This window comes from Gopherus flavomarginatus, chromosome 5 (assembly GCF_025201925.1).
Source record: "Gopherus flavomarginatus isolate rGopFla2 chromosome 5, rGopFla2.mat.asm, whole genome shotgun sequence".
Lineage (NCBI taxonomy): Eukaryota > Metazoa > Chordata > Testudines > Testudinidae > Gopherus > Gopherus flavomarginatus.
The window spans coordinates 25,675,966-25,699,709 of NC_066621.1; the positions used below are offsets into that span (position 1 = coordinate 25,675,966).

The 23,744-nt window shown below is 52.8% G+C and overlaps 1 protein-coding gene across 1 annotated transcript; it reads right to left on the minus strand.

Moving 5' to 3' along the window:
* Positions 1–23,716, minus strand: PSRC1 (proline and serine rich coiled-coil 1). The gene is made up of 7 exons (XM_050956331.1): positions 23,575–23,716; positions 11,058–11,114; positions 6,954–7,011; positions 5,674–6,226; positions 4,074–4,227; positions 2,426–2,695; positions 1–1,723 (listed from the first exon to the last, which is right to left on the minus strand). Exons 1-7 carry the CDS (start codon positions 23,639–23,641, stop codon positions 1,641–1,643), a joined length of 1,242 nt encoding a protein of 413 aa, XP_050812288.1. The 5' UTR covers positions 23,642–23,716; the 3' UTR covers positions 1–1,640.
* Between the last annotated feature and the right edge of the window lie 28 nt (positions 23,717–23,744).

Genomic DNA, 23,744 nt, shown 5'->3' on the forward strand with positions numbered 1-23,744 from the left:
AACTTATCTAGTTCTTTTTTGAATCCTGTTATGTCTTGGCCTTCACAACATCCCCTGGCAAGGAGTTCCACAGGTTGAAGAAATACTTCCTTTTGTTTGTTTTAAACCTGCTGCCTATTAATATTATCGAGTGACCCCTAGTTCTTGTTTTATGAGGAGTAAATAACACTTCTTTATTTACTTTCTCCACACCAGTCATGATTTATAGACCTCTATCATATTCCCCCTTTGTTGTCTCTTTTCCAAGCTGAATGATCCCAATCTTTTTAATCTCTCAGATGGAAACTGTTCCATGCTCCTACTCATTTTTGTTGCCCTTTTCTGTACCTTTTCCAATTGTAATATAGCTTTTTGAGACATTTCCCATCATGCCCCATGGTCTCCCCTCTTGGTGAGAGGCGGCCATGCATCATGCAAATACAGGGCCAGAGCGAGTAATGGAGGCAAAATCCAATCAGGGAGCCTGGCGCACACAGATTGAGAGCGTGAGGCACCCAAACTACAATTACCATGAAGCACTGCTTCCCCTTTCCATGCTGCACCATGGGAGATGAAGTCTGACCAGGGAGCGTAACCTTTAGAGAACAACAGGGCACAAGACACTCGAACTACAACTCCCACAAAGCACTGTGGCAGCATTCCAGAATCAAATTATTTTGGATTTTGATTTTCCAGGGAAGCCCTGTTTCCTGGCCCGCTCCAGCTATAACCACTAAACACATAGGGAGGCAGCTGCCATATGAGATCAGGCGAGGCCAGTATGGTCCACACACACAGAACAAGCTCAGCATTTCCCCCTCCTCTATGTAAAAAAACAAAGAAGAACTAACCACGACCCCTCAAAGCACCTTCACTTCGGAGGCTGAAAACTGGGGAGCGCAGGCTGCCAGCCCAGCAGGTGGCAGCCCTGAGTTCTCCCGTGTCCTCCAAGCTGGCATGTGCTGGTGACAGATGCACGGGCACAGCAAGACAATGCCCCGTGGGCAGATGAAGGGTCAGTCCGGTTCTGCCAGCACGAGGAGGATCAGGGTCTCGGCGGTGTCTGGTCCCAAACCGTTTTATCGCAGTCCAGTGTCAGGACAGGAAGCTGACTGAGGCAGGCCACACAGACTTGAGGGTGTCAGACATCCATCAATGGGCGCAGATGACCATGGGGAAGGATGATTAAAGACCAAAGCCCATGTGCTGGGGCAACATGGATCCAGATTTTCTAGAGAGCTCAACGCCCACCATGCAGAGCCCTGCTGCAAACCTGGCCCAACTGGGGGTGCTGGGCCCTTAGCACTGGGGGATCCTGGACCAAAGTCAAAGTGATTTCTCATGGAGCAGCCCCAGGCCTGCAGGGAGGACAAGTGGCTGTGGGGTTAATGCACAAGATGGCCACTGACAGGTTGCAGAACACACAGGGCGAGATGGACAGCTCCTGCTTCAGGAATCCTGCAGCGAGGTGGCTGCAACCCAGGGCTGGCCACAGGCAGGGACGCTGCTCTCACCGACTGGCAGCTTTGCTCCTGAAGCGTCCATGCAGTTACGTAGGAAACCTGCAGGCGGCGCCAGCCCTGGGGCAAACAGCTCTCAGGGATTGCTCTGTTCTGCAGCTCTGCTCCCGTCCGGCTCACACCCCACACAGCGGGAGAGCTTTACCTCAGAGAGCTGGGCAAGGTCACCTTCCGGGGAGGCTGCAGCCTGCTGCCTGGAGGGGCTGTCCGCTGGGGGCCGGGGCCTGCGGGCAGAGGAAAAAAAGTCAGCAGGAAGCGCAGCCCAGCCCGGCTGGAACGTCTGAGCCTTAAGGGCACAAGGATACAGGACACTGTTGAGATCTCTCATCCAGCACCAGATGGCCTGGGCCGCTGGGGCTCCTGGCCAGCAGCTCAGGGGCCTGAGCTAGGCTGGGGAATAGGTTCTGGCAAACCTGGCAGTAACCTGGGCAGCGTCACTGCTTGGAGATGGAGATGGAGATCCACCAAGCAGCACCCTATGGGCATCAGGGCACAAGCCGCCCGCTTAGACCATTGTAACAATGCAGAGACACTTCCATTCTCCTGTGGGGAGGAGCAGCCCAGCTAGAGCTGTGTGTGCCCACAAGGCTCCTGCTTGGGGCAGGATCCCAGGGGGTGGGGCGGGGCGGGGCATCCCCGCTTACACTCTGCAAGCGGCTCCAGCTCCCAGCAGGACTAGGGGCCGCGGGGCTGCTCTAGGGGGCTGGGCGGGGCTGGCATGGGCACAGCCGGGCTGGCTCAGAGGTGGCGTCTAATTGCCCAGGGAAGGGCTGCCTGGGCCCCCTGCTAACGCAGAGTCTTGCCCCCTCAGACCCAGTCCCAGCCCAGCACGAGCAGGACACGGGAGCTCCCCGCGGGTCCGTCCCAGTCCCAGCCCCAACCCAGGGGCGAGCGACGTGCTCTGCTGGCCCCCTTGGGGCTCTCACCTCTCTGTCCGGCTGCGCTTGGCAGCACCCTCCTGCCAGCTGAGCCACGGCCCACGGGCTGCGGCTGACTGGGCCTCCCGGGCACGGCAGCCCTGCTCAGCAGGACACTGCGGCTGGCCGGCTTGGGGATGCCACTGGGCACCAGGCGGCAACTCGTGAGCCCGGGGGCAGCTGTGCTCCTGGCCTGGGTCTGGTGGGTGTGTGCACTGCGGGCAGGCCTGGTGCTGGCTGGGAGCTGGGGAGCATCGTCTCTGGAGGCCTTAGCCCGACCTGATGGGCCAGAAGGGAAAGCAAGAGCCACTAAGGCTAAATTCAGGCAGGTCCCAAGAGAGCCCCCCACACCCCCCTTCCTTGGGTGTGGGGGCACCCTTACTCCCACCCCCACTCGCAGTCCCTCGGGGGTTCTGCCACCCCCTCAACCCCCAGGCACTGGAGGGCCATGCTGCTACCCCCCACCCTGCTCAATCTCCCTCAGGGGCTCCACCATTACCCCTCCCCACCCCGCGTGCAGTCCCCCGAGGCTGCCAATAACCCCCATCACCCGGGGCCCCAGTCACTGCCCCTGCTCGCAGTCCCAGATGTCGACTGGCTTTTAAAGCCTGAGCCTGGCCCTGGACTCCCCCCACAGCCCCTGATCCCGCTCCTGGGCCAGACATCGCTGAGTGCAGATCGCTGACCGAGGGGCCAGGGCCTGAACATGTTTGTCCTGATTCCGCTGTTGCAATCCCCATCTTCCCCTTCCCTCCCTTGGCTCCCACTCCAGGCAGCAGCCAGTCTCGCCAGTGGCTGCAGGTGACCGTGACTGACATCCAATTCTGCACCCCGTTCCCCCCTGCAGCCACAGCACTTCGAGGCCTGGTGCCCGACAGATCCTCACATCAGGCCCCGGCTGTCTCAGAGCCACCAAGTGTGGCTGCCAACAACTGCTGGCACAAAGCGCAGCGGCTAACTCGAGACCTGGGCGACATCCGGGGTTGCTGGAGGGACCTGATTTGATGGCTGGGTCCTGGGAAGCGTGGGCTTGTTCCTGGCCCTGATGGCTCAGCAGAATGGGCTAGCAGCACATCTAGGCCAGCCCAGTCCTAGCCAGCCCACCCTGCTCAGCACACGACAGTTATTTTCCAGGCATAAAAACCCATTTTGTTTTCTTCTCCCCACTGGAGGGAAGCCCCTCCCAGAGCAGGGCACCAGGGGGCGCTGGCTCCCTGCTGGATGAGAAGGGCCGTGCAAGGGTGGGAGTGGATTCCCAGGGACCCCTGCATGCAGGAAGGGCTGAGACATCCTGAGGCCGGCTCTGGCAGGGGCAGCAATAGGAGCCTGCAAACACTCAGCCATTCAGGGACACATCCTGCCTGGGACGTCTATACCCTGGGATCCTGAATCCTCCCCACAAAGGCAGAGGGGCAGTGCAGCCGAACTGCTCCTGATGAACCTGGGAGGCATCAGCCCCTGCCCCTCTGCATGGGCCCACGCTGCCCCCAGTGCCCACTACGTGCTAGACGGTGCAGGGCCCGGCTCGGTGGCACACAGGGTGCAGACCCCTGATCCCATGCTGCCGCTGCATGGCGTGCCCTGCAGAGAGAGGGTGAAGTGAGCAGGATCAGCCCCCCACCTCCATGCTCAGCAGTCTTCTCTGAAGCCTGGTTACCTGCACTTGCTTCCTGGAGGGGCTCTGCTCTCCTGCAGGGCAGTGAGGGCTTCTGTGCAGGGCGGGGCTGGGCTGGGGAGGACCTGGGGCCCATCAGTTCTCTCCTCCCCACTGCAGGCGACACACGGCTGTGGGGTGGGTCCTGGAGGCTCGGCTAATGCGGCAAGAAGGATAAAGCGAGGTGAAGTGTGGACCCCGCTGTACAGTGGCGATCAGACACCTGCCTCTCCCTGGCGACCAGAACCCCAAAGCACGCTGCAGGCTTCAAACGGACATAGCAATAACCTGGGGGGTCAGGCGGCCACCTCTGGGGGGCGGGACAAGGCTCCACAGCAGTACAGTTGTGGGGGGGGGGGGGCAGTACTGTCTCCGGTTGTAGCTCTGTGGGAGTTCAGGAGGCAGAACATGCTGGAGGTCACGCTCCTGACACCAGGGCATCTTTAAGAAACACAAGCAGCCAGGGCCTCGGTTTTAGATCCCATCTGAACGACAGCCCCGTGTAGCAGCACAGGGCCCCCCTTAGGGCTACACTGGGGCATAGGAGAGAGCAACCCCCACTGAGCCCCCACCCCACTCCCTGCAGCATAGCACCCCCTAGCCTCACGCTCAGATCCCAGAATCCACCTTCCCTCAGCCCCTTGGTGCTCCTGATTGTCCCCTACCCCTGTGCTGACCAGGCCCAGCCCCACTCAGCTTGGGAATCCCGAGAGCCCAGCAGCAATGTGAGCCCAGGGACTGGGGACCCTTCAGTGACACGAGAGAGCCCACACCCGACGCCCCACACGTCCCTACACCTTAGCACCTGCTGCCTGCACTCCTGCAGGCTCGGCCCATTCAAACAGCTCCCCCAGAGGCACTGCCACAAGCCCAGCTCCTGCTCTGGCTGCCGCATGGGATGCCCCAGTTCAGCTTGCTGCCCTGGTGTTTCAGCCCCAGGGCCAGCAGGAGGCACCCCAACCTCCTGAGGACACCAAGAGGTGAACGTTTCATGCCAGGGGGACTGGCTCCACTTCACAGGAGGGAAAGCCGAGAACAACAAATACTTTGCTCTTGGACAGCACTTGGCATGGCGGAAAAGTCATGGCTTGCCATGGACAAACGGGAGGCCTCCCTCAGGGAAGGGCTGGGTCAAAGCCAGTTGTTTAGGCAGAATTTAAGTTTTTGTTTGCTGAACTAGAGTTCCTTGATCTTACACTTGGGAGGCCAAACCTCCCTCATGTGACCTGGGTGCAGCACTGCCTGCCTGAGTCTGCAGACAGACTGAGCCAGTGCTGCTGAAAGCTCTTTGCAGGTGCCTGCAGTTTGAAAGTAGACATCTCCGGTCAGTTTCATGGCTGCTACTGGGAACTGGGGGCAGCAGAGAAATTTACAAGCATTGGGTCTTGGCATGAGCATTATGCAGCACCAGGGAGGCACCGGGACCCAGACACGGAGCAGCAGATCAGGAGGTTTGCGATGGATGGGAGAGAACGCTCCTTCACTCTTCTGGCAGGAAGGGGGGCTGGGTTCCAGACTAACCCCTCACCTGCCAGAGCTGGCCATGGAGGATAGAGCCCCATGCAGGCCCCTCAGCACCTCCCCCTCTCAGTGGCCCATCTACCTTCTTGCTGCTCTGAGGTCTCTTTGTGGGTGACAGAGCAGGGCCCTTGCTGGGGGTGGATTTCTTACGGAGCCGTTCGCCACCAGTGAAGCAGCTGCCCAGCTTGTGTCGGAGGTGGGGGGGAGTCGGCGCTGCTCTGGCGCATGGCGAGGGGCTTTTCCCCGGGGGAAGGAGTGTCCCTGGCTCCACGGTGGGCAGCAGTGCTCTGACGGGGCTGTTCTTCACCACAAAGGTCTCACGCCGAGGGCTCCGGGGGCTCGCCCGCTCCTTGTGCAGGAGCCGCACAGGCATAAGGGGCTCCCCAGCTGGACCCAGAGCCCCGGCGCTGGCGTTCTCCTTCTCCTGCAGGCTGCATCTTTCCAGCTGCACAGCCAGCCAGTTAGCCTCCTTCACGATCTCCTCCAGCTTCTCAGGACTCAGCGGGCTCCAGCGGGCCAGGCACTCTCTGCTCTGGCCCGCGCCCTCCCTCTGCTGCACGTTTAGGTCGAGCCTTTGTGCCACACCCCTGTCAACATCCCGGAGCTCCTCCTCCTCGACATGTTCCTCCTCCCGGCTGTGGGGGCAAAGCCACGGTTATCAGAGTCCGGACGGAGCGGAGACCGCCCAGCTCCACACAGCTCAGGCTACAGCCAGAGCCAGGGAAGTATTTCCTCTTTCCAGCTGAACCCTGATTATTAACTGGAGCCAGTCAGAACCTGGCTGACCCGCCTGGTTGCCCTGCCCTTTGCATGTGTCTGACCTGGCGGCTTTACAGCTTTGCAGTGGTCGATCAGAGATACCACTCAAGGGCCTGACCCTGCGTGTGCACCAGTAACTGTTCGCCCATGACTGGTCCCAGTGAAGGAGGGAGGTCTGCTTCCATGTTGGCAGGATCAGACCCCAGGAGAGCAGCTGGCCCAGAGGGATGCTTGTGGCTGAATCCCACCCTCCTTGTCAAGGATACAAGGGGCCAGGCCTAGCTTTCTTGGCAAGTTAAGGCCGAAGCACCGCAAGCCCAGTTTTCTCACTCCTCCTGAGGCAGGTTCCCAGAGCCACAAGGCCCAACAACCTGCCAGCGTGGAGTGAGGTGGGAGGGACATGGACAGAGCTCTGCCCCCCTAGCAGGCTTTCCACTCAGCGCCATCGGCATGATCAGAAACCTGGGAGGGCCCTTCCGTGCAGAGACAGAAAACGTTAAGGGGAATGGATAGTAACCCAGACCCCCAACTGGTGTAATTCAGCTGTTGGCTTCACTGCCAGGTTGACTGACACCAGCCGAGGTTCTGGCCCTTCAATCTTACCTGTCTGAAAGAGAAGACAGACCAAAGTCAAACTTCTCATCGGTGATAAATTTTATATCTGGAAAGAAATATTGATCCATTGTTAATTGGTTGAAACTATAATAAAGAGCTGAATTATCAGACACAGAGATGAACACCATATGTTGGGTGGGGGGAAAGAGTCAACATGGCTTTTGTAAAGGGAAATCATGCCTCACCAATCTACTACAATTCCTTGAGAGTGTCAAACCACCATGTGGACAAGGGGGATCCAGTGGATACAGGGTACTTGGATTTTCAGAAAGCCTTTGACAAGGTCCCTCATCAAAGGTTCTTATGCAAAGTAAGCTGCCATGGAATAAGAGGGAAGGTTCTCTCATGGATGGGTAACTGGTTAAAAGATAGGAAACAAAGGGTAGGAATAAATGGTCAGTTTTCAGAACTGAGAGAGGTAAATAGTGGTGTCCCTCAGGAGTCTGTACTGGGCCGAGTCCTATTCAACATACTCATAAATGATCTGGAAAAAGGGGTAAACTGTGAGGTGGCAAAATTTGCAGATGATACAAATTTGCCAGTTTAAAGCTGACTGCGAAGAGTTACAAAGGGTTCTCACCAGTGTTTTCCCCACACTTCACTGCCATATTTGTGCACATAACAAAATTCATGTGGCAGGGGTGGGACTGAGGGGTTCAGAGTGTGGGAGAGGGCTCAGGGCTCAGAAAGAGGGTTGGGGTGCAGGCTGTCCTGGGGCTACGGCAGTGAAAGAGAGGACTCCTCCACCCTGCTCTCTCTCCCAGCGGCAGCATCTGGTCTACGAGGAGAGAGGCACCTCTTCCTGCTGCAGTAGCTCCAGGGCTGGGGCCGTGGGATAGGAGCCTCTCACCTGGCCGCTGCAGGTCTGAGCAGGCTGGGTTGGGGCACCTCTCCCAGCCGCAGGTTGAGCAGCACTTAATAGGCTGATACACAGCCGTGCAGCTCAGAGCAGAGGTTCTCCAGCTGAAGGTCGGGACCCCTCAGGGGGTCATGAGCTGTCAACCTCCACCCCAAACCCCACTTTGCTTCCAGCATTTATAATAGTGTTAAATACACAACACAGGGTGGGGGGGTTGCACTCAGCAGCTTGCTGTGTGAAATGGGTCACCGGTACAATAGTTTGAGAAACACTGGCTTAGAGGGAACTTAGGTTTTCACTAAACTGGCTGACTGGAAAACAAAATGGCAGATGAAATTCAGTGTTGACAAATACAAAGTAATGCACGTTGGAAAACAGAATCCCGGCTATATGTACAAAATGATGGGGCCTAAACTAGCTGTTAGTGCTCAAGAAAGATCTTGGAGTCATTGTGGATGCAGGGGGGCGGGGGGGCAGCCGCTGCTCACCAGCTGTCCAGCTCTGAAAACAGCACTGAAGCAAGAATAGCAGTACTGCAACCCTCCTACAATAATCTTGTGACCCCCGCCCCCCGACTCCTTTTTGGGTCAGGACCCTACAATTACACCACCATGAACCTTCAGGTGTAAACAAGCTGAAATCATGACATTTATGATTTTTGAAATCCTATGACCATGAAATCAACCAAAATGGGCTGTGAATTTGGTAGGGCCCTAAGAGAAGGGCAACAAAAAGAATTTGAGACATAGAACAACTTCTGTATGAGGAGAGGTTAATAAGGCTGGGACTTTTCAGCTTGGAGAAGTGATGACAAAGGGGGGATATGATAGAGGTCTATAAAATCATGACTGGAGTGGAGAAAGTAAATAAGGACGTGTTATTTGTCCCTTCTCGTAACACAAACACTAGGGGTCACCAAATGAAATGAATAAGCAGCAGGTTTAAAACAAACAAAAGGAAGCACTTCTTCACACAACGCACAGTCAACCTGTGGAACTCCTTGCCAGAGGATGATGAGAAGACCAAAATCATAAACTTGGTTCACAAAAGAAATAGATCAGTTCCTGGATAATAGTTTCATCAATGGCTATTAACCAGAATGGGCAGAGACACAACCTCATACTCTGGTGTCCCTAAAAGTCTGAATGCCCAAAGCTGGGACTGCACAACAGGGGATGGATTGCTCAATAAATACCTTGCTCTGTTCATTCCCTGTGAAGTACCTGGCATTGGCCACTGTCAGAAGACAGGATACTGGGCTGGGTGACCCATGGGTCAGACCAGTGGTCTCCAACCTTTTTGTCTGGCGGGTGCCAGACGAAGGACCATGGCGGTGGGGGAGCATCCATCGAATTGCTGCCGAATTTCTGTGGCATTTCGGTGGCGACGCCTCTCGATGACGGCACTTGGCGGCAAGCAGCGTCATCGAGAGGCATCACCGCCGAAATGCCGCAGAAATTCGGGGGCAACGCCTCTCGACGACGCTACTTGTCAGCAGCAAGCGGCATCATTAAGAGGCGTCGCTGCCGAAATGCCGCTGATATTCGGCGGCATTTCGGCAGATGCTCCACCGCCGGCCAGGATGCAGGCCCATTTAGATGCCCCTGCAGGCGCCATGGCGTTGGGGACCCCTGGGTCAGACCCATTTGACAAAGTGGAATTGTTCTTAATGTTTCCTCTAAATACTGTAGGGGTGCCTCAGTTTTCCCTATGCATTTCTTAAGTCGCTAGGTGGTGGGATAAGGAGGTGTAATTGTTACAGAGCAAAGGGCCAGTGCACATAAATAGCCGACACTCTGTCTCCTGGCAACTAATGGCCCAGGCCCTTCCCCCCTGCAAGGAGATAGCTGAAGGTGTTGGAGAACAAAGGAATCAGGTGACCTCCTGGCCTGGGAAAGGGACAAAGCCCAGAGGAGGAGGGGCTGGAGAGTGAGTCAGTTTGGAGCTGGCTGGGGACGTGGAGTGAGGTGCAGACCTGGTTGTCTGGTTCACTGCCCCCCCAAATGGACCCGACTGAGGGGTCCTGTTCTCTGTACCTACAAGCTCTGTTTTAGACCGTGTTCCTGTCATCTAATAAACCTCTGTGTTACTGGCTGGCTGAGAGTCACGTCTGACTGTGAAGTGGGGGTGCAGGACCCTCTGGATCCCCAGGACCCCGCTTGGGAGGACTCACTGTGGGAAGCGCACGGTGGGGCAGAGGATGCTGAATGCTCCAAGGTCAGACCCAGGAAGGTGAAGCCGTGTGAGCTTCTTGCCCTAAAGACAGTCTGGCCCAAGAGGGAGGAGACTCCCCAAAGTCCTGACTGGCTTTGTGGGGAGCAGTTCCAGAGCATCACCCGGGGACTCCGTGACACCCAGTATGGCCATTCTAGTGTAATCAAGAGAACTTATCCGGCATCCATCAACTTGGTATCAAGGTTCACGTAGGGACACTAGCTAGGAGTAAGGCAAAGAGATTCAGGGCCTGGGGCGGACTGAAGCAGCAGCACCACTAACCAACTACATCAATTTACACCGCTGTGCACCTGGCCCCTAATTCTCAGAGTTGCCGAACCCCACAGCTATCGTGGAAGTCGCTGAGTGGCAGGAGCTCCACACCTCCAGAGCTCCAGTCCTAGGCGACTTGTCAAGGTCCCACAAAGTCAGTGCAGAGCCGGGAACTGAATCCCTCTTTCCCCAGGACCCTGATTCTGTTGCCACTTCCACCGGTGTAAATCAGGCGCAATGGCATCGAAGGCAATAGCGTGCCACTAAGGAGAGACCAGGATCAAGCCCAGAATCATGACACCTGGGCTCGTAGTGCTGCACAATGATCCCAGGGCCGGTCACCATTAAGGGACCCTCGCACACCTGGGCGTTTTAATCAAAGCAGCCCATCAGTCTGATTTCCCAGTAGTCTGTTCTCTCAGTTTGGTGCCACTCGTGTTTGTCCTGAGTCTCTCAGGCAGCTCCAAACCGTCCTGGGTCAGATTACTGGGCCCCACTCCTTTCTGGGTACAAGGACAGCCGTGATTGCACAGACACAACTGCAGCTGGAGAGAGTCACGTTATGGGGCTAGCGGGAGGATCAAGCAAACAGATCACCTCCAGCTCTACCAACAAACTAAAGGCTCCTTCCAATGGAGCAGTCGCCTGGCAAAGTGCAGCAGGAATAAATTACCTGAGTTTCTCTGCACAGCAACAAACCTAAAAGCAGGCCAAACCCACTTTGTCAGTCACGTTCCAGCCCCTACCTTCTTCTTCTGCCATCTCTGTTTTTCCAGGGAGCATCGAGGTGGACCAGGGACTATCTGAAAGAGAAACACGCAAAAGGGTGAATTAGATCTACCCCGCACTACGCAAACCGCAAGGGACTGTGACGTTACACCCCATATTATTCATAGAAATATGGTTATGGGTGAATACGCAAGATGGGTCTTGTAAGGTCTCATTGGAAAGGTTCTGATTTCCTGAATGCGATTATCCAATTTGCGTGCCTGGATCATTTCTGAATCTAAAGTTGAATCTGAAGTTCTGAATCTATATATTGACTATGTAACAATTACAACTGGGTGTGTATTCGGGAGACACCCACCAGACAGATAACAGGCCATCAGCCTTGATGGGCCATTAGGAAGAAACAATAAGACTTTGAAGATACTTATTTCTCTCCTTACTGAGGGCTTGTCTACATGGGCAAGTTTGGCACCAAAAGCTGCCTTTTGGCAACAACAAAAAAGCACGCATACTACAATGGGACTTTTGTCATGAAAAATGCCCAGTTTTGGTGACAAAAAATTTCCCTATGAGAGAGACAGACAGACTTTTTTCATTTCCCCTCCCTTTATTGTCAACAAAGAGCCAGTGTAGACACTGCTGATTGTTTTGTCTACAGAACTGGCTTCCGCCAGTATCCCACAATGCCCTGCCCTGATTGCTCTGCTCAGTGTTTTGATCTCTGCTGCCCTGCAGGCATGCGCCCCTCCCCTTTCAAAGCTCTGGGAAGTATCTCTGTGCTGCTCCCTTTGGGAACAAACAAAGAGCAAATCACTGGACTGCTCTTGTTCTGCCCGGCACTAGGAGCACAGACTGCTGCTGCTGCCGGGGGACGGGGACAGACTGCGGTGCTGCTTTGCCATTCCTCAACATGGAGAGCTCACAGAGCTACTCGTCATGTGGCTCTCGGCAGCTGAGGGGGCTGTGGGAGAACTCATGCAGCGATCAGCTCCTCCTTCCCACAACCCTGCACTGTGGGATACATACCCACGGTGTATTGCTCACCCTGTCCATGGTGGTGTCCCCAGTGCGGACATGATCTGTCGACAGAGGGAGCAGGTGTGAACACCCTTTGGCGATTTCTGTTTTGTTGACTTTCGGGTGTCAACATAAGTTTTGTCAGAAAAATTTGGTAGTGTAGACAAGCCCTGAGAGGCGTCCTGGGATGTAGCTGTGACACTACTAGGTCAGGTGGTCCTGTCATCTGGTACCAAGCACCACCTTGGACTTCTAGTAATTTTCCACTAAAAGGAGGGAGAGGTCAAGCCTGGGAAACAAAAGATTCCCACCTTATGTAAATCTTATTTAAGGCTGGGGAGTAAGGCAAACAGGACCTTCCCTTCACTGCCTTCCCACCCAAGGAGAGAGAGAGAGAGACTGCTGAAAGCACCTGAAGAGACAAAGGAACTGACCCGAGCAAAAGGCAAGGGCTGAGTCCAGACAAAGTTTCTACACTGGCCACCTGTGGCAGCACTTTCACGTGGCTTGTGTGGTCGCGGCAGAGCAGAGCTCTCCCAGTTTTTTTCACACGCCTGAGCAAGAAAGTTGCAGCGCTGTAAAGTGCCAGTGTAGATAGGCCCTTAGGCTATGTCTACACTGGCAATTGAGTGACAAAACTTTTGTCACTCAGAGGTGCTCAATCCCCCCCCTCTCCAAAAGACAAAAGTTTGTTTGATTTATAACTGGGGTGGGGGTGGCAAGAAGTTGTGAGTCTCTCTTCACACTGAGGGAGAGGTTGAATGTTTATGAGCTCGCGCTGTGCAGATCTTTCTATACAGCACAGGACAATATGATCTCGACTGTACTTTCCAGAGCGAAGCGGCACTTGAGTGATGGGCAATTTCCTAGCTGAACCATCTCACAGAGAGCTGATGCTCCCTAACTGTGGGTGTGCTGCACTGCCAGAGGCCCGGGAGCCCGATTCAGCAAAATAGGGAGAGGGAGCCCAGGCTAGTGGAGCAGGCGGGCTCAGTGAAATCCCAGTACCTCAGGTGGCATCCCACAAGAGGAGTTTAACCCATCACAGGGGCATCTGTATTGCAACCACGGGCTGGTCATTTTGGATGAGCAGTAACAACTTTTAAGCCATTACACGTATCCCCAGAAAACTCACAGCCTGTGGACAGAGATACAGCAAGATTCTGGGAGGTGCTGTGGTCAAACGGACACTCTCAAATGAACAATTACTTCCATCGCAAACATTCCTCACCTGCCATTGTGGCAAGAGGACTTACTAGGAAGCTTAAACATAACGATTTGTCTCTGGTTTTTCCAGCTTGGGCATTTGCCAGCCTTGCGTGTGTATCATCATTCCCCACACGAGCAATCAGACAGTTCTCATGGGCATGGAGCTGCTACCCTGTGTAAACGTATGTGGGGGCAGGGGGTTAATCAGTTTCCCCTGCGGTTGTGGGAGCCCTCAAAGAGCAACAGAGGAGAGAGAATCACTTGAAAAACCATCTAGTTGTAAGGCCACAAAAATAAGCAGGGGCAACTCCCTCTCCCAGAAGAGATCAGCCCTTCCCATCAGCGTCTGATTCCGTTTCCCGACAAGCCCCACACAAACTGGAAGCTGAGCTCTTTAGGTGCTAGTTCATCCTCAGCCCAGGCCCACACTGCTCATTAGTTCCTGCTCACTCACGTCAGGCTGGCAGCTCCAATTTCCCGTAAGTAAATCGGGCAGAGCATCGGAGCATTGATTTAAAACACCCACAGTGCTCCTGGCCTCGGCAAACAGACACAGGCTGAGCAAACTGGGACATTTTCCCTCCGCTGACACTTAGCCCCTCCACAACGCTTCCTTTTACCTCGTCAGTATATACCAGCCCCCAGGCTCTGAGCACCTTACAGTCACAGCACATTGCCCCTTGCAACGCCCTCGGGAGGCAGGGCAGGTAGCCCCATTGCACAGAGGCCCACAGAGACTAAAGGACTTGCCCCAGGTCCCATAGAGAGTCTGTTGCAGGACAGAGAATTGGATGCAGATGCCCCAAGTCCCAGGGGAGAGCCCTAACCACTGGACAATCCTGCCTCTGGCTGCACAAGTTCACAGCCCTGGACAAACAGTGACTAACCCTTGCAGCCCATCCGGTCGGCTTGGGGGGAGCAATTTTCCCCAAGGCTAAACAGCAAGTCAATGGCAGAGCTGGGAACTGAACCTAGAACGCTCCACTCTGTGCTCAGACACCTACTGCCACAGGAGTAAACCTGGAAGCCAAAAGATCATTAAGAAACATGGGGGGAGGTCCCCTAGTGAGAGGTAGATACAGCTCACCCCAGTTCTCTCCAGGGTGCTGAACGCTGCATCTTCTCTACCAGCCTCTGAGTAGGACCCTGGCACATCTGCAGCCCCCTAATAACCTTTGGCTGCTGGATGGAAGAAATGAAAGTGACTTGATCCTTGTCACTGTCCCCAGGCTCACAGGGCTCTGAGTAGCAGCCATGAAACTGACCAGAGACTTGATCATTTTACACTCACGCTTGGGAAAGCTTTGAGCAGCTGGGGAGACACAGGAGAGGCTGCAGACTCAAGCCATGTCTGCACTACAAAGTGACTGACGCAAGTCTCATCAGCATACAGCTTCCGAAGCTTGTGCTTGTGCTGTACGCTCGCCAGGAGTGCTTGTGTCAATGCAAAGTGCAGTGGACCGTGGGTATATGCCATGCGCTGCTGTCTGGTGTGAGGCCTCTGGGGAATTATCAATGTGTTGTGGGATAGAAATGACTCGCTGTGGGATCTGAGTCAAGTTCCCAGCATACAACTTTCTCTAGTCCATATGCCATCCATAGCCCATGCATTTTCACCTTTTTTAAACCCCATGCAGCACTTTTTGGTGTCTGCAATCTCTGACAGAAGCATGGAGCCCACCCAGCTCTGTATCATTCTCATAGACACGGCAAACACAGGACACACGATACTCGTGTTTAACAGGGAACATGAGGATTTCTCTGAGGACAGTTTGCTGAGGGATATAATGAAAATCAAATCAAAGTTGTTGGAGGCATTCACGGAGCAGCTGCAGATAGTGGAGTGCTGCTTCTGGGCCTGAGAAGTGGGCACCAACTGATGGCGTTGCATTGTAATGCACGCTTGGGACGATGAGCAGCGGCTGCAGAACTTTCAGATGCACCAGGCCCATGGCGAGCTCCAGGCACCAGCGCAGCCAGCAGGTGCTTGGGGCGGCCAACGGAGAGGTGCGGCATGTCCAGCTCTTCGGCGGCAAGTCCCTCAGTCCCTCTCGGAGGGAAGGACTTGCTGCCAAAGAATGAAGCAGCGGCAGTAGAGCTGCCACCGATCGCACCTTATTTATTTATTTATTTTTGCTGCTTGAGGCAGCAAAAATGCTGGAGCCAGCCCTGACCAGGCCCCATTTCTGGATCTGTGCGCTGTGCTCTCCCCAGCCCCCCAGCACAAGGACACCAGAATGAAGGCTGCACCGACAGTTGCAAAGCTAGTGGTGATCTGGAAGCATGCAATGCCAGATTGCTAGGAGTCAGTGAGAAATCATCTGGGAGGTGGAAAATCCACAGTGGGGGTTGTTGTCAGACAAGCGTGCAGGGTCATTAATGGTCTCCTGCTATGCAGGACAGTGACTGTTGGCAACATTCAGCCATAGTGGATGGATTTGCAGCAATGAGGTTCCCAAACTTCAGTGGGGTAATAGGTGGCCCCCAGTAAATCAGCAGAAAGGGCTACTTTTCTATGGGCACGCGAGCCTGGGTGGATCACCATGGACACTTCTGACAGCTCTGGGGGCTGGTCAGGGATGGTGCATGATGCTTGCGTCTTTAAGAACACAGGACTGTTCAGAAAGCTGCATGTAGGGACTTTCTTTCCAGACCAACAGATTACCACTGGTGGTACTGAAATGCCAACAGTGACTCTGGGGAACCCAGCCTACCCCCTGCTCATATGAAGCTGCACAGTAGCCACCTCAACAGCACCAAGAAAAGATTCAACTACCAGCTCAGCTGGTGCAGAAGGACTGGTAGGTGGAAGGGCCGCTGGCGGTTTACACTCACTACGGGAGAGCTCAGTGACAAGAATTTCTCAGTAGTTCTAGCTGCCTGTTGGTCCTGCATAATATCTGTGAGGCAGAGGGGGAAAAGCTGCTGCCAGGGCTGTCTGCTGACTCTGAACCGTCAGCCATAAGGACCAGTGCAAGTGCCCAGCATGGAGTCGAACAGTTGAAAGAGCACTTTAACAGCCAGTCACGGTAGCGTTCTCTGCTCGATTGTTCTCAGGGCCTGGAGGTTGGGGCGCTGTTGGAACAGTGTAGTGCTTGATGTACAAGTACTGTGTGCTTGGAGTACCACAAGGCAGTCTGCTGTGATCTAATAAAGAAATTTATTCTCTAAAAATAGCAATTTGAGTGGCAAAAAACAATGTGCATCAAAAAACAACAGGATATCAAATACAAACTTTAAATAAAGTAACGGGACGGGACTCTGCAACGGGAAAGATAGCAAACATTTGTGTCCGTTTCAGTGCCCAGATGTAGTCCATTGTGGCCACACATACACCAGCCATGGTTCTCACAGGTCAGTGCACGTGGAACTGGGGTTTTCCTTGCTGTCCCATGGCATGGAATGGCAGGGGCGGGACTGCAGCGTGGTCTGCCATGGGGTGTGTTGGGGATGTAGGGAACTGCTACCGTGAAGTGCTCAGGGGACTGCAAAGGGTGGCGAGTTGGATTTTTGGACCTGCAGATCAACCAGGGTCAGCTGCATTTGGGTTTGCTGCCTATGAAGACCCATTATGCCCCGATGCACCTCCCTCTCCTTGTCCTGAGCCTCTCTCCTTTTCCCTTCTCCAGGCCAACTGCCACATTTGCCCTCCAGGCCCTTTGGTCTCAGGACAATGCTGCACCGGCTTGCAGGATCTTGCACAATGTGTCCCCTCTACTCCTCTTTCTGCTCATCAGAGTCAGGGGATTTGTGGGTGTGGATGAGGTGCCCCTCAAGGCTGCAATAGCAGCAGGTGTTGATAGAAAAAAAAATCACTGGATTTACAGTGACACCAGAAAGAGAAAGACAAGTTTCATAACTCTCGTTCCTCATTCTTATAAAGACTTGGAGCCTTGGCACAGCCTCGGTCTCCAGCCCCAGCCACGGGGAGTATTGCCCAGCAGGGTGAGGGGGAAGGAATTTTAGTTCCAATTTCACGGGCGTGAGTTTCAGGCAATGGCGCTGAACATTGGCACTATTTTCCACAAGCGCTGGTGGTTTTAGCTGATAACTCACTACTGAGGGGGGTTATTGGTGCTGCAGGGTTGTTAGGGCTGCTAGTCCTTGGAGCACAGGTGTGAGCTGCACAAGCAGAGAATGCAGCTCGCTGACTCAGCTGACCTCGACGTTATTCATAAAGAAAGACCACAGACTCGCATCAGCGGCAAAGGCGCTCAGGCAGGTTTATGGTCGACAAAGCACGGTACTAATTCGCCTGCATGCCACTAGCCTGTTTACTGCCTGATGCGAGTTGATTTTATCGGAGATTGGCGTGGGAAAGTGTCCTAATGCAGAGGGAGGCCGCCATCCCTATTAACCTTTGGGAGAGGATTGCGGAGTCTCTCCATGCAAGTTTCACCAAGGTCTCTCTGGAGGATATAGGAACAGCCCTATGCACATCAAGTGCTCTGCACAGCGCTGCCCTGGGGCCTGGTCATGAGGTTGTCTCTGCCATCAGAAGGGATAGAATCTTAGGGGTTTCTTTAAAAAAGAAAGTTAAATCCCATACAAATCAATGACCCCTTGGCACCTCTAACCCTCAACTTACCAAGGCCAGATGTCTAGTCACCACAGCAGAGTGGATTTTAAAAGCCCTACCTGAGCTCACTCCTCTAGCCCAGCCACAGCAGTTTGAGGTGCAGTCACACTCAAGCACCAGCTCCGGTAACTGAACAGCTTTCACGGGATGGGTAGGGCATGATGCCAAGAGATTCAAAGCACCAGTGACTCCCATCAACGTCCAAGGGAACTGAGGGATGGTGCTGAGCACTTCCTAGGATCAAGCCTTTAATCTCCCACCACTGACGTCACATGGAGTTGACAGCCTCAGATGACCAGCAGTGCAAATGTCACCAAGGCTCTGCCAATCAGTCTATTTGCTTTCTGGCTCATTCACCACAATCAATAAGATCCTGCCTTGGAGACTTAGGCCCAGCTCCACAAATGTATCAAGGTATTTAGGCACCTATCTCCCATTGATTTCTAACCACTAGCAAGCTCTGATCTCAAAGCAGAACTGTGTTAGAGCTACAGTTTGAAGGCGGTGGGGTAAATCATGGTTTAGCCTGCCCTGACATGGTACAGCGTTTGCACAATATGCTTTAAGGCACAAATCAGAGGCAATTATAATTTACGGATAGTTATTTCCCTTCTGGCTGCCAGCACTAGCATATCTACTTCTCAAAAGCTCGCGTGCTGTGGGAATGGCATCTCTCCACACAATCATTCCGGTCCGTGCGTTTGAGCAGGACACTCAGATATCCCCCATCGTTTCAACGCTCAATATTTCCACCTAAGGAACCATGAAAAACAGCTATTCCCCTAGCTGGCTTTCTGTTCTTTCACGCGCCTTCTCCTTCTCGATACAAATCTCTCTTTTTGCAAGTCAGCTTAAGCCCTTGACAAGTGAGGGATTCCCTTTCTAAGAAGGGATAAAACATTTATTCCTCTCTTGGGCAAGATGCGCCAGCTTCACTCACACATTAAACCCTGTGCCATCATTTGCTGCATCTTACTACACTGGATTCCCAGCGCTGCTCTGAGTTAGCCTGTTTCCGACAGCCTCCCAAGCAGCTCCTGGCGAGCTGCAATTGGGCAGGAGGAGCAGATGCCCTCTGGACAGGTAGCATAAGACTCACCTGATTTGTGTGATTCAGAATGAGAAACCTGGATCTATGTTCAAGGTGGATAGTTGGGAAGGAACCCCATTTAGTGCCTGCAAACAGTCCTTCAAATAAGGGGAAACAATAGAGCTTCTTGATTTTTTTTTTAATTGCCAAAGAATGTCACTGATCCAGTTAAAAACAGTTTAAAAAACAAAAAAAAAGTCTTCCAATTTCTGCAGCTGACTCCATGTTTGACCCTGGGAAGGTCATGTCACTGCTCGGTGCCTCAGTTTCCCCATGTGTAAAACAGGGATAATAATATGCAACTATTGATGGGGTGCGAGGAGGCTAAATTCATTAAATGTTGTAGAGAAATCCTTCGCTAGAAGATTATATAGATAAGTAACAGTAACACCTAGCTCTTATCTAGCACTTTTCATCAGCAGATCACAAAGCACTTTACCAAGGTGATGAGTATCATTATCCCAATTTTACAGGTGGGAAAACTGAGGCAGGGAGCTGGGAAGTGTCTTGCCCAAGGTCACCCAGCAGGGCAGTGGCTGAACTGGGAACAGACCCCAGGTCTCCCAAGTCCCAGTCCAGTGCTCTAGCCCCTAGAATCCGAGTCCATATTTTGTCCAACCAAGCGCCACCTTCTTAGGAGATCAATTTACCTATCCAGCTTTTTTGACTGCCACTTTACACAAACGGAAAGTTGGGACTAATTAACAAAGGGATAGATAAGACAGAAAATATCATATTGCCTCTATATAAATCCACCCACACCTTGAATACTGCATGCAGATGTGGTCACCTCGTCTCAGACAAGATATATTGGAATTTAAAAAGATTCAGAAAAGGGCAACAAAAATTATTAGGGATATGGAACAGCCTCTATATGAGGAGAGATTAATAAGGCTGGGATTTTTCAGCATGGAAAAGAGACGACGAAGGGGGGATATGATAGAAGTCTATAAAATCATGACTGATGTGGAGAAAGTAAATGAAGTGTTATTTACTCCTTCTCATAACGCAAGAACTAGGGGTCACCAAATGAAATGAAGCAGCAGCAGGTTTAAAACAAACAGAAGGAAGTATTTTTTCACACAACGCACAGCCAATCTGTGGAACTCCTTGCCAGAGGATGTTGTGAAGGCCAAGACTATAACAGGGTTCACAAAAGAGTTATGTAAGTTCATAGAAGATAGGTTCATCAATGGCTATTAGCCAGGATGGGCAGGAATGGTGTCCCTAGCCTCTGTTTGCCAGACGCTGGGAAAGGGTGACAGGGAATGGATCACTTGATGATTCCCTGTTCTGTTCATTCCCTCTAAAGCATGTGGCATTGGCCACTGTCAGAAGACAGGATACTGGGCTACATGGACCTTTGGTCTGACCCAGTATGATCATTCTTACGTAGAGTTGCAATCTACATTGATAGTGAGTGCGTCCTGTGGATGCTACAAGGCAGTCCAAGAGGAGACTATATAGCAACCATAACATACTTAAACTTAACATCCTTGCAGTGGGAAAAGTGCTAAAGAAACCCAGAGTAGCATTTGACTTCATTTTTGTGTAGTTCCTCTTTTTGAAGAAGCTAGTTAAACAGAAATTAAAAAGAACAGGCACTAGGGTGAAATGCCTGCAAGCGGCATGGAGACTATTTAAAAACACCATAATGGAGGCTCAAACTATACGTATAAAACCAACAAACAAAAGAAATAAAACAGTAAGAGGACCGAAAAAAATGGCACCATGGCTAAACAGGAAAGTAAAATAGGTGGTTAGGGACAAAAAAGCATCCTTTAAAAATTGGAAGTCAAATCCCACTGAGGAAAATAGAAAGGAGCATAAACAGTGTCAAGTGTAAAAGTATACTTAGGCAGGCCAAAAACGAATTTGAAGATCAACTAGCAAAAGACTCAAAAACTAACAGCAATTTTTTTTTTAAAGTACATCAGAGCAGAGAGCCTGCTAACAATGAGTGGGGCCACTGAATACTCGAGGTGCTAATGGAGCACTCAAGGACGACAAGGCCATTGCAGAGAAGCAAAATGAATTTTTTGCGTTCGTCGTCACAGCTGAGGATGTGAGGGAGATTCCACACCTGAGCCATCCTTTTTAGGTTACAAATGTCAGGGGTTGTCCCAGACTGAGGCGTCAATGGGGGGGGGGGGGGTTGGAACAAATTTATAAATGAAATAGACTCACAGCCTTACTTATTACTGTCATGGAGCCGGAGGTCACGGATTCTGAGACTTTCTGGGACCTCTGTGACTTGTGCAGTGGCCGGTGTGACTGACCCCAGGACTGCCGGAGGGGCGTGGGCAGTCCCAGGGCCAGCCATTCTGGCTGCTGCTAGGGCAGTCTTGGGCCTCCCTTCCCTGCCCAATAGCAGCAGCAGTCCCGGGACCACCTCCCTCTGCCCTGTGGCACCCGCAACAGTGTCCGAGGCATCACTCCACCATCACAGGAGCACCCATGGCCTTCTCCTGCCTCAGAGCACCCGCAGTGGTCTCTGAGGCGCCACCCTGCCCACGAGCACCCAAGATTTAGTCAAGAGTATATAGTACAAGTCACGGACAGGTCATAAGCCCATGACTTTTACTAAAATTACCCATGACTAAAACATAGCCTTAGTAATAAGTCACCAGGATCCGATGGTATTCACCCAAGAGTTCTGAAGGAACTCAGATATGAAACTGCAGACTTCCTAACCGTGGTACATTACTGATCACTTAAATTAGCCTCTGTATCAGATGACTGGAGGACAGCTAAGGTGATCCTGACAATTACAGGCCGATAAGCCTAACTTCAGTACCAGGAAAATTGGCTGAAACCATAGTAAAGAACAGACTTGTGAGACACATAGATGAACAAGATTTGTTGGGGAAGAATCAACATGGCTTTTGTAAAGGGAAATCATGCATCACCAATCTGGTAGGATACTTTTGGAGTGTCAGCAAGAAGGTGGACAAGGATGATCCAGAGGCTACAGTGTACAGTAACTCCTCACTTAAAATTGTCCCGCTTAACGTTGTTTTATTAATCAATTAGGGAACACACTCACTTAAAGTTCTGCAATGCTCCACTCTTACATTGTTTGGCTGCCTGCTTTCTCCACAGCTGGCAGCCGCCTTACAACCCCTATCTCCCAGCGCCTCCCGCCCACCAAAAGAGTCTGTGGATCAGTGCCTTCCCGTTCCTCCCCCACCTCCTGCCCACGGCAATCTGCTGGCTTGCAGCATTTTGGAGGCAGAAGGAAGTGGGGAGGAGCAGCCAGTGTATTAAGAACTGTAACATCCAGTGGGGTGAGAAAACTGCTTGATCTAAATGCTGCCTAGTGTAATAAAGATTTAAGATTTAGATAGTTACCTTTAGGAAATAAAAGATAAATGCACAATCTCTGACCTTTTATGGCTCCCACTTATAATCACTTACAATCTTTCTATAATTAATAAATCTGTTTTATATTTTACCAAAAACAGTGTGTTCTGGCTGAAGTGCTTGGGAAATCTCAGCTAGTCCATGTCCTCACCGCACTGAGGGAGGGGCAGACTGGGTAATAAACTTACACTAGTCAGGGTTACGAACAGGGCAAGATGGTACAACTCTGGGGTGTAAGGCTGAAGGAACTGGCTGATGCCTTTTTGTGTGTGATTCAGGAGTGGCTCAGGGAGCATTCATGCAATCTAGCTAGGTGTGGGGCTCCATGTGCTGTTGCGCTGAGTGATCACAGCACCTGGAGGGGTTTGCTGCTTGTCACTGAATTGCAAACACTGCGATTCAGGGGGAGGGGTAGCTCAGTGGTTTGAGCATTAGCCTGCTAAACCCAGAGTTGTGAGCTCAATCCTTAAGGGGGCCATTTAGGGATCTGGGGCAAAAATCTATCTGTGGATTGATCCCCCTTTGAGCAGGGGGTTGGACTGAATGACCTCCTGAGGTCCCTTCCAACCCAGATAGTCTATGACTAGCAAAGCAGTGTGAGAGACAGCCCAGGCTATAGAGTTAAGGGGGCACAGTACTACCCCAGTTCCAGGATGCACCCTGGGGATCCCAACACCCTCTCCCAGAACTCTGTAGGCTCAGCTGTGACCCAAGACTGTGAACTCCCGACCCAGAAATGGAGGACACCAGACAGTGTGGGCCTGATATGCACCAAAGGCCCAAGAGGTGCTAGGCTTGGGTAGAGGGACATTGAAACCCAGGTCCCTTCTGCCTGCCCCAGAGCAAGTCAAAAATCTCCCCATACCTTTGGAAGAACAGAGGCCAACTCTGCCCACCTCCAACATGTTCCAGCACCCGGAGTGAGCTAGTGCTGAGTCCTAGGGGCCTGACCTCCCATTGATGCAACACGGCCCCGCATAACAGAATAAACCAAACACAAGTTAACTGAGTTACAACAGCCCCACTGCTGCGAGGGCCGGCTCCGCTCCTCTGCGCACAACACCCTGCAAAGTTAAAGGGCCAACAGGGAGGCCAAGGCCCTTGGTAGGGTTTTAACTTGGACCCCTGGTGGGTCTCGCTCGCTACTGGTGGATGGTGAGAGAGACTCCAGTCCCTGCCCCCAATCCCCGCACCCCACCCCCCTACAACCCAGCCAGCCCCACCCTGTATCCCTGCGGTTCCGCGGGAGGCGGCGCTGGCCCCGCCCATCGCTCACCCGCTCCGGCCGGCCCCGGCCCGGGGTGCCACTCCGCACAGTGCCCAGCCGAGCAGAATCCCGGCATGGAAGGGGCGTGGCTAAATTCGAATTCTCCCTCCTGGACGTCACAATAGCAAAGTTACCGCCCAGCGCGCTGATTGGTGGCTCCCCCCCCCCCCCCCGCCAGT

Coding starts and splice junctions, on each gene's coding strand:
- PSRC1 (XM_050956331.1), bottom strand. CDS start 23,641: ATGCCGGGATTCTGCTCGGCTGGGCACTGTGCGGAGTGGCACCCCGGG. Junction 11,115..23,574: donor GCCGGGGCCGGCCGGAGCGG/GTGAGCGATGGG, acceptor TTTCTCTTTCAG/ATAGTCCCTGGTCCACCTCG. Junction 1,724..2,425: donor AAGCGCAGCCGGACAGAGAG/GTGAGAGCCCCA, acceptor CTCTGCCCGCAG/GCCCCGGCCCCCAGCGGACA.